The sequence below is a fragment of the Cucurbita moschata genome, unplaced genomic scaffold (assembly GCF_002738365.1).
Source record: "Cucurbita moschata cultivar Rifu unplaced genomic scaffold, Cmos_1.0 Cmo_Scf00013, whole genome shotgun sequence".
NCBI classification, from domain to species: Eukaryota; Viridiplantae; Streptophyta; class Magnoliopsida; order Cucurbitales; family Cucurbitaceae; genus Cucurbita; species Cucurbita moschata.
In genome coordinates, this window is record NW_019268529.1 from 1,418,723 (window position 1) to 1,428,564 (window position 9,842).

Below are 9,842 nucleotides of genomic sequence, written 5' to 3' on the forward strand. Positions count from 1 at the left end.
TTTTTTTTTTTTTTTTTTTTTTTTTTTTTTTTTGGGGGGGGGGGGGGTTGAAAAACATATATTAAATAACATTTTTGACGTTTTTAATTCAAAATTTGTAAGGATTTAATTGAAAAATTGATAGCTTGAAGGAGTGAAGTAAAAAAAAAAAATCATTAATTAAACAAAATTTTACTCTTTATAATTTTTGAGGATATGTTCTTTAATATTCTTTTAAAATTTTTGTTTTTGTAGGAAAAAGCTGTAGATTGAGATGGTATAATCAACTGGATCCGAATATAAACAAGAACCCATTTACGGAGGAAGAAGAAGAGAGGCTTTTAATATTTCAACGGCTTCACGGGAACAAATGGGCGTTAATAGCCCGACACTTCAAAGGAAGAACAGACAATGCAGTGAAGAATCACTACCATGTTATAATGGCTAGAAGGAGAAGAGAACGTTTCACAATATTCACTAACAACAACAACATCCTAAGGTCTCGTCATTGCTTATTGTCCTTTTCGAACGTCCTCCAATCCTCCCATCAGAAGATGACCCCTAAATGGAGTCCTCTCACGGCGGGTCCGATGCTCGAAAATGGCCGTGGGAAGTCGGTGGCGGCGGTGGCATCGTCGGGTTCGGGTGAGAGAGAGGAAGAGATGAAGGGGGAGAAGAAGAGGAGGATTCCATTTATAGACTTTCTTGGTATGGGAAGCTCTTAGTTTAGCAAAGTGAGAATTTTGTTATGGAGTGTGAGTTTCTCCTTGGTTGTCAAATGTAAGAGCAATAATGAATTTCCAACTATATTATATGAGAAAGAGATTATCAATTAATGTTTTCTTTTTCTTTCTAATAAACCCTTTTTTTTATTATTATTTTTTTTTAGCCCTTGTGTAGAGAGGTCGGGGTGTTACGGTATCATTCTTTATTTTTGATGGTTTGTCAAAAGATAGAAATTATATTATTTGATACAAAGATAAGATATCACGACCCAATTTTTTAGCCTTAAAATCTAGGTGGGTGACTTGAAAACAAGACAAAAGTAAATAAAAGTAAAGATTAAAATAAAAATAAAAGTAAAATTTAAATTGACGCCCCCGACTGACGCTTCTCTATGATAGCGTAGCTCCCAAACACCTCCCACTTCGACTGGTACCTAAAAAAAAAGGGAAAAGGGGCAATTATAAAGGTTTTACTTTGGGCTATGAAAACTTCGGGCCAAGTTTCTACGGTTATTTGAGCTACTGAAGTGCCTTGAGTTTCCATATAGTAATCTAGCTACTCTCAAACTAACTATGGGTTCAAAGGTGGTATTTTACACTTTTTAATGTCGTTGGACTGTCGGGCGACACGTTCCATCTTCGAGGTGAACTACCTTAGGTTGCTTGTTTTGCTTACCCAGTGAATGATCGTTGACCTGGATTGAGGCGCTACTTCATAAAAATGGACAATAAGGTGTGAGATAAATCTGAACATCATCCATGGAATGTTAGTTGGCGGACCCTCCCACGAGATCATAAAGTCACCAAAGTTTGGGAGGTCCAATCCCTTATGTACTAATTCTTCAACGATTTAAAAAAAAATATTAAAGGTACATTAATTAAAATTGAATTAAAATTTTAAAAATAAAAATAAACCAAAGAAAAAAAAATACGAGTGTCACTATGAAATTATCTTTGGAAGTGCAATATGAAGGAAGATATAGCTGAGTACGTGAGTAAGTGCATAGTTTGTGAACAAGTGAAGACACCAAAATAAAAAAAAGTTGGGTTGTTGTAACTCTTGAGTATCCAAAATAGAAGTAGGAGAATATAGCTATAGACTTCATCGTAGGCCCCCTGGGACGTTAAAAGGTTACACAATGATATGGGTGATTTTCGACAGACTAACCAAATCGGCACACTTCATACCTAGCAAAGCTACCTATACAATAGATAACTAGGCACAGCTATACATGAGAGAGATTTTCAGACTGCACGTAGTCTCAATGTTAATTGTGTCGGATCGAGACCCATGCTTTACGTCGGCCTCTTGGCACGGCCTCCAGAAAAGCATTTGGTACTCGCCTCGACTTCAGTACTACCATTCACCCATAGATAAATAGTTAGATTGAACGGTTGAACTAAATTTTGTAAGACATGGTTCGTGTCTGTGTGTTTGATTTTGTAAGTAGTTCGAACTCAAAATTGTACTTTGTAAAATTTGCCTACAATAATAATTTCTAAAAAATTATCGGTATGTCACCGTTCGAAGCCTTATACAAAAAACAATATAGGTTCCTACTATGTTGGAACGAAGTAGGCGAATAGAACTGTTCGGACCAAAATTAGTCGAAGCCACCAATGAGACTATAGAAAAGAGTAATGCAAGAATGTGTACGACTCATAATAGACAGAAAAGTTACGCGGATCCAAAATAAATCTACTCGACCCAAGCTTGAGGCGCAAAATCTGAGCGAAAACCCGACCCAGCGACCGCAGCCAAGTCAAGCCCACAACATTTAGGCCCAAATTCGCCAACCATCCAGCCCAGTACGCACCTATGTTAATGCAGCCCAATCTGTTGCAATCTAATACCCCTCGGCCCAAGCCCAGGGATTGAACTGCCTCAGAGCCCAAACCCAATACAGACCGAACCAACCTACGATCCGAATCGACCTGATGACCAGCCTCTCAACCCGCCGACCCGACACTGTCCTCCATGTGAGGTGCGTGTGCGGCTCACACACGGCTTCATCGAGCCGACCAATCAACTTTGACCAATTTAAAACGTTGTAAGCTAAAGTATGTGTTTTATTGTGAGTATTAGGTGGACTGGGCCCATTAACGTGTTCTAATCTTATGTCGTGAACTTACATAGATTAACTTGAATATTAAATGACAGACTTGAACTAGCTCCAAGGATTAGCTAGGGTTTCTCGAGTTTAAGCTATTCAAGTAAGTTGCTTCACTACTAGTTCGATTGGATTACTTGTTTGAAGTATGAACGACGTGTACCTTGTAGCCCTTACTCGTGTCTTACCTTGTGATTGTTAATGTTTGCTTATTATGTTATAATACGTTGTAATTATAAGATATTTTAATGTCATGGAATATCATGTTGACAACATTGTGCTATTCATGATGAAAGCGTGGTACCATGTTATACATTATGAAATGATATAAATTGATTATGTTAAGTATGAAATGAACGAAGATATACTCATTACATATACATGCTACGATTTTAAACTATGGAGATCTCATGCATATTGTATGTTCACGTGCATCAAGATACTTCCCGTTATGATTAGTACGAACACATACACTATGATGTTACAAGACGACATTATGCACATCATGATACTATGTGCGCTCCCTTCCCCCAATGGTATACTGGTAACGTGAGTGTACGCTAGTCAAAGGTCAAGTGTAGATAAGTATTACATATCTAATTCAGCCTCGACTTGAAGTTGAGACCAAGATTATGAGATTACATTTTATAAAATACTAGATTCCAAACATGATTGCATTTCGTGTCCTCAGTGGTGAGTTACTTACTAAGTATGTCTTAAAATATTTAAGCCACGTACTACATTTACTTTTCAAGTAACGATAAGACACCTCTGTACTAATGACGACGTCATGGTGACTACCGTGAGACTAAAGTTAGGATAGATGCAATTTCACATTATTTATTTCCTCGGTAATTGTTTAACAATTTTATTATAAGCACATAAGTACATGACACCGTTTAAAAATGTTTTGAAAGATTTTGTCACATTTCTTAATTAAGTCAGACATGTAGTAGTGACTTTATTTCAGTAGTAAAAATAGGGTCGTCTACCATTTTTACTTTAGAGTCTACCGAACATCGAATTTTTACACTTAAGATATGTTGTTCGTACGACTTGAGATCATTTGAAGAATTTTTTTCGAGAACTGAGATGATAATCGAATGTGTTATGAGAGAGAAGGGAAATTGGATATGAAGCAAAGGTGCCTAACTTTCCTCTTATTTCCAAACAAAAAAATTGTAATAATAATCACTATGAAATGTTACAAACACATATCCCTCACTTTGTACAACATGTGGATGGTTGGGTCAGTCACTAAAATCTCACAATCTCATGTGTGAATTTTGTTAAATAAAACCACTTTTTCACCATAAAAACTTACACACATCACACCTCAGTAGCTGCTGCTCATGTCTAGCTAGCAGCACGTCCTCGATCGATCCATCGTCGTAATATAACTCAAATTTTGAAAACTGAAAAGCTCCAAGCATATGCCATGGTCTCATGTGATGCCCAAAAGTAAGCAAAACTGTGCCTGCAGAAGCTTAAAATCACGAGCACATCGATGAGACCGTGATGTTTTGCAGCTGAGGACATGGCGTAGGAAACACCGCACTGCTAAAGCCCGACACGAAAGCACAGTGCCACTTTGCGGAGGGAGCGAGACCAAGAATAGTGACATTTTTCATACACACACCATCGAATAATGTGCCCTCTATGCCATTCAGAACAGGAGCCTTTGTTGAATTTAAGCTCGTGATATTGCTTATGAAAATACCTTTAACCATGGGAACTGCCTTTGGATCCCATTCTTCATCCGGATGGTCGTTTGAACCCTTGCTGAACCTTATAGCCATCTTTACTCTGTTCATTACAAAGTTGCTTATACTAATATTTGCAATGTACCCTCCTCTTCCTTGGTCCGATTTGATTCGAACACCGGCTGCTGAATCCCAAATGTTTAAATCCTCGATCGTTATGTTTGATATTCCCCCCGACATCTCGCTTCCTATTCCGACTCCAGAACAGGTTGGAGTGGTGCCTGATACTCGTCTTATAATGATATTTGAGCTCGGACGTGCAAGGTTGATTCCATATTGATCCCATCCACTTTTCACCGCAACTAGATCATCTCCGCTCTCGATGTAACAGTCCTCGATACAGATATTAGTACTCGAATCTAGAGTGTAAGACGAGCATTTGGAATTTAGAACTTCACCATTGTTTTCTAGATCCTAATTGTGTATATTATTTAGAAAAGAAGCTATACCTGGATCGATACCGTCAGTGTTCGGGGCGTTGAGGGGAGCCAAGATCGTCATGTTTTTGATAACAACGTTGCTGAAATATAGAAGAAGAGAAGTTTAAGAGCCAAATACAAGTCGTGGATCGAACAGAGTAAACCGAGATCGAAACCTGCAATAGACGGGATGGACGGTCCAGAAGGGAGAATTTTTTAAGGTGAGATTGGAAATGAGAATGTTGTGGGAGTTTATGAGCTCTATAAGATGGCCCCTTGTGTGATTTAATGTCCTGTTCCACCATAGGTCCCACCACATCTTCCCCTGACCATCAATAGTTCCATTCTCTCCTGGAAAAATACACACACTCAACAAATTTGCATAATGTAGAATATCTTCAAACCAAACATAAACATAGCTAAACGACTTCAATACGAATTGTGAGATCCGACATCGATTGTAGAGGGTACAAATCATTCTTTATAAGGGTGTGGAAACCTCTCCCTAGCACACATATTTTAAAAACCTTGAGGAGACGCCTGAAAGAGAAAGCTCAAGAAAGACAATATCTACAAGAAGTGGGCTTGGGCTATTATAAATGGTATCAGAGCCAGTTGTCACGGTTATGCTCGTCCAAGGCGTGTTGCCCATGACAAGCCAAACCCTTTATGTCTTTCCATGTTGTAGTGTTTTACTTTTGTATTTCTAGGAAGTATGACATTTCGGGAAAATCATGTCTAGATCTGCCAGACATGAAATGTCTAAAAAATGTACTATAGGGGGATATAACTAGCTATCAACTTCTCCCTACCCGATAGTTATATGTAGTACGTCGTTATTATTATCTTTTTGCTTACATTCCCATATGACACCAATTTCAATTTCTCAAATCTTGCTTTCAAAACTCTCATTCGAAATCTCTTTGCTCCAGTTTTCTAAAACTTCCTTGAACCAAGGCCAGAGGCTCGAGCATACGTCGTTTGGCTGTAGACGACGCGAGAACGAATAGGCTTAACTCACTTGTTACTGAGAAGTGAGTGCCGCACAATCGCAAGTCCGTTGCCATCAAAGTGAGAATGTGACACCAAGCACGAAACGGTGTGCCAACGAGGAGGTTGAGCCCCAAAAGGGGGGGACTTGGACCATTAGACGGAGTATACCAAAAGAGTTCACACTATTTTCAGTTCAATGTACTAGGCAACGTAGAGGAAGCATTATTAGGATCCGATTTGACAAAAAAAAAATGGGAAAATAATAAGAATGGTATAAAATGGGCCCTAAAATCCAATGTAAATGGCTCAGCGATGAACTTGAGACAAGAAAAGTAGCATGCCATTAGTTTACAAAATTCAAGAATCCTGAGGGAATATAAAATGGCAGCATTGAAGAAGGAGCCAAAATAGAAATATATACATGTATAAATAAAGAGGCGAAGAAGAGGGAGTACCTGTGATGAGGACATTGGAAAGGGCGTTGCCATGAATGAGGCTGATATGTCTGCCTCCCAATCTCTCTCTTCCTCTTCCATAAGAAGGTAGTGGCTCTATAATGGGCCACTCATCTGGATCCTTTTAACAAAAAAATAAAATATTTTAAAAAAACATATCTTCTTTTCACACTAACATGCCACCATGATGGATATAAACAAAATAATTCATTCAACAATTTCAAATAATACCCTCTCATAATAATTCAAAATAAAAAATAAAAAAAAGTCAACCAATGAAGGAATTTACAACTTTTTTTTTTCTTCATTTTCCCAAAAGAATCTAAAATATATAAAAATTAAAGTTTATTTTTGTGAATTTAGAGTATTTATTATTTTAATTTGGGGTATGTAATTACTCAGAGCCGATATTGTCTTTTTTTTCCTTTCCCTTTTGGACTTTCCTTCGAGGCTTGAACACTAGTGCTAGGGAAGGTTTCCATGCCCTTATAATAGTGTTTTTGTTTTCTTCCCCAACAAATATGAGACATCGCAATGCCTAGTGTCCTTGCTAGCACTCGTTACTTTCTCCAATTGAGGCCCAGTGTTCTTGCTGACACTCGTTCCTTTCTCCAATTGAAGCTTAGTGTCCTTGTTGGCACTCATTCCTTTCTCCAAGTGTTTTTGCTCACACTCATTCCTTTCTCTAATTGAGGTCTAGTGTCGTTGCTGGCACTCGTTCCTTTCTCCCATTGATGTGGGACCACCACCAAGTCCACCTTTTTGGGGCCAGCGTCTGTTTACCTCTCCGGTGTCTAGCTCTAATACCATTTGTAACGGCCCAGATCTACCGCCAGCAAAGGGGAGGTCTCCTCCCCGCCAGAGTCAGCATTTAGATTTTTCCTTTTCTGCTGAGTAATAAAACTCCATTTGGCCTTTTCTTCTTCCCCAGAATCACAAACTTTTTGTCCTTTTTAAACCATAATAAAATAAAATAAATAAATACCCACCACTAAAAAAATCACCGCAGAGTTTTCAGAATATATATATATATTTATTTAATTCGGCTCCTATAATTTTAATAATTTATTTAAATCTTTGGAATATAAAGTAAGAAAAAAAGGAATTTAATTGAATTGAATTAACGAGGGAAAGGGAAAAAAAAAAGAGGGGAAGAAAGAGGCGGACCTGTGAGCCCAAAATAACAGCGCCACGTTGGAGAAAAAGCGTGAAATTAGTGGTGAGATTAAAACTGCCCGTGACCCACCTGCCCTTGGGAACGACCAGTTTAGACCCGCCTTTGTCGCCGAACCGCCGCATGTACTCGATCGCCTTACGGAACGCTTCCGTGTTGGAAGTCCTCCCGTCTCCCACTCCTCCGAAATCCGTTATCGACATAACCACCGTCTCCGGCGCTGCATCCCTGTGGAAGAAGGCGGAGCAGGTCGGTTCGGAATCGGTGTCCGTGGTGAGAGTGGAGGAAGGCATCCAGATCGGAAAAGGAGTTCTGGTTGCGATTTGAAGGGTGAGGATGGCGATGAAGATGAAGAGGAGGAGAAGAGAGGAGCAGGAAGGGTTGATGAGAGAGCCGAAACTCGATTTCTCACCGTCCATTCAGAATGAAATTGAAATTGAATATGGAGATTTGGTTTGAATTTGCATGTGAGAAATTAAGGACAGAGGAGGAGAAGAGGCGATGATGATCGAGAATGGAACAGAGAAGGAGAAGGAGAAGGCTAGGGGCGTAGGAGCCGAGGGGTGGACATTTTGTACGCGCAACTCAAGTTTTTTCTTTTTCCTTTTTTTATTTTTTTAATGGAATAATTAGACAATGCTTTATTTGTAGTTTGAACCCTAAGTCTAATGGTCTAATCTTTTGTCTTAAATACCCAAACTACCCTTGCCAAACAACAGAAAATTGATTTTTTTTTTTTTAAATTATAATGTCCTTATCAATTAAGCTAAGCAAAAACATTTTTCTTTTATTAAATTCAAATCATTTTTATATTTTAAATTTAAAAAAAACCATATTAAATTAGAAATCTTCACATTTATACTCTTTTTTATTTAGTTTATGAAGGTTTAAATTTATATATTTAATTTCTAAACTTTTAAAGTTTTTAAAATTTATTAATAAAATTTTAAATTTTCAGGTTCAAATTAACCTCTAATAAATTGTCTAAAAAATTTAATTTTTTTAGAGACTTAACATAAAAAAATGAAAATTTAAATATTTATTAGATAAAAAAATATGAGTTTAATTCATTAAATTTGATTGGATTGGATTGGAGCATTTTCTCGCTTCTTATTATTTTTTAAATGGTTTGAAATTTCAAATGGATAAGCATTAATGAAATTTAATGCCGATATTTTTTAAAATATATATATATTTTATAATGTTTTACAATTAACATTTGTATAGTTTTGTTATTTTATTTTTATTTTTATTTTTATAAATGCAGCCACTCAATCTTTGCTTTTTATAATTATTTTATTTTATTTTTTTAATGAATTGGTTGTGTTGTGGACTTCACAAATAAAGGGGGGCAAAACGGTAATAGGGTAGAAATAAATAAATAAAATAATTATGAAAAATAAATAAAGAAAGACAATAACATAACGATGATAAAGAAAGGTAGGACTTAGAGAGGGTGAAGTTGGGGAGCCCGAAAATCAGGTGCAAGTAAAAGACTGTGTGTTCATGTGAGCTGACGAATCGGAGTTCGACTGTGGAGACGTGGCAGGTTTTGGTTGGTTAGACTTGAAGTGGTAGTGTGGGAGTTAGTGTAGAGGATTGGAGGCAGAAGAGACGACGGGACATATAGCGTAAAAGGAGATTTGGTGGGGGGTGGGAAACTGAGAAGGCGGTGTAAAAATGGAACCCGCTCTTCACGGGGTAATTAGAGTTTTAATTAATTAATTAACTAAATACTTTATTATTTTAATCCATTAACGATTTACTCAAATAATAAGAAATTTTTTTAGGTGAAATTAATTGGAAAAAAACTTAATGTAGGAAAATTTTTAAGGTGACCTCACAGAGAGGTCGGGGTCAACTCCACGATTGGTTAGACAAGGGATACATGCCATGTGTCACAATCGCACTCTTGTAGCAATGAGACAATAATTGTGCGACACTTATTATAACCTGACGAACAAGTTAGTTGTACAAAAGTCAAACTTTACGGACAACCTTAATGTATGATTGAGTTTTTGGGTCATGTTTAAATAATTTGAATGGAAAAAATGTTATAAGCTAGAAAGCAAAAACTTACCACTTTAACGCAAACATCAATTAGTATAAGAAAAAAATTTAATTTCTTAATGAGAAGGGATTTGAAGGTGATTAAGAAAGAAAAAAAAAAATGAGAACAAGAATTTAAAAAAAAAAAAAAAAAAAAAAAAAAAAAAAAAAAAA

The 9,842-nt window shown here is 37.0% G+C and overlaps 2 protein-coding genes across 2 annotated transcripts in view; one reads left to right on the forward strand and one right to left on the reverse strand.

Annotated features, from left to right (window-relative positions):
- LOC111451467 (transcription factor CSA-like) overlaps positions 1–820 on the forward strand; it is a 1,985-nt gene extending 1,165 nt beyond the window's left edge. Inside the window, exon 2 of the mRNA XM_023091906.1 lies at positions 235–820. Coding sequence (XP_022947674.1) covers positions 235–704 — 470 coding nt within the window. The 3' untranslated portion in view covers positions 705–820. The remainder of the gene's footprint in view (positions 1–234) is intronic.
- A 3,132-nt stretch (positions 821–3,952) lies between these two features.
- Positions 3,953–8,239, reverse strand: LOC111450990 (probable polygalacturonase). Its single transcript, XM_023091203.1, has 5 exons — positions 7,613–8,239; positions 6,446–6,566; positions 5,174–5,348; positions 5,028–5,098; positions 3,953–4,937 (listed from the first exon to the last, which is right to left on the reverse strand). The coding sequence occupies exons 1-5, from the start codon at positions 8,036–8,038 to the stop codon at positions 4,309–4,311; spliced, it is 1,422 nt and encodes a 473-aa protein (XP_022946971.1). The 5' UTR covers positions 8,039–8,239; the 3' UTR covers positions 3,953–4,308.
- Positions 8,240–9,842: the final 1,603 nt, after the last annotated feature.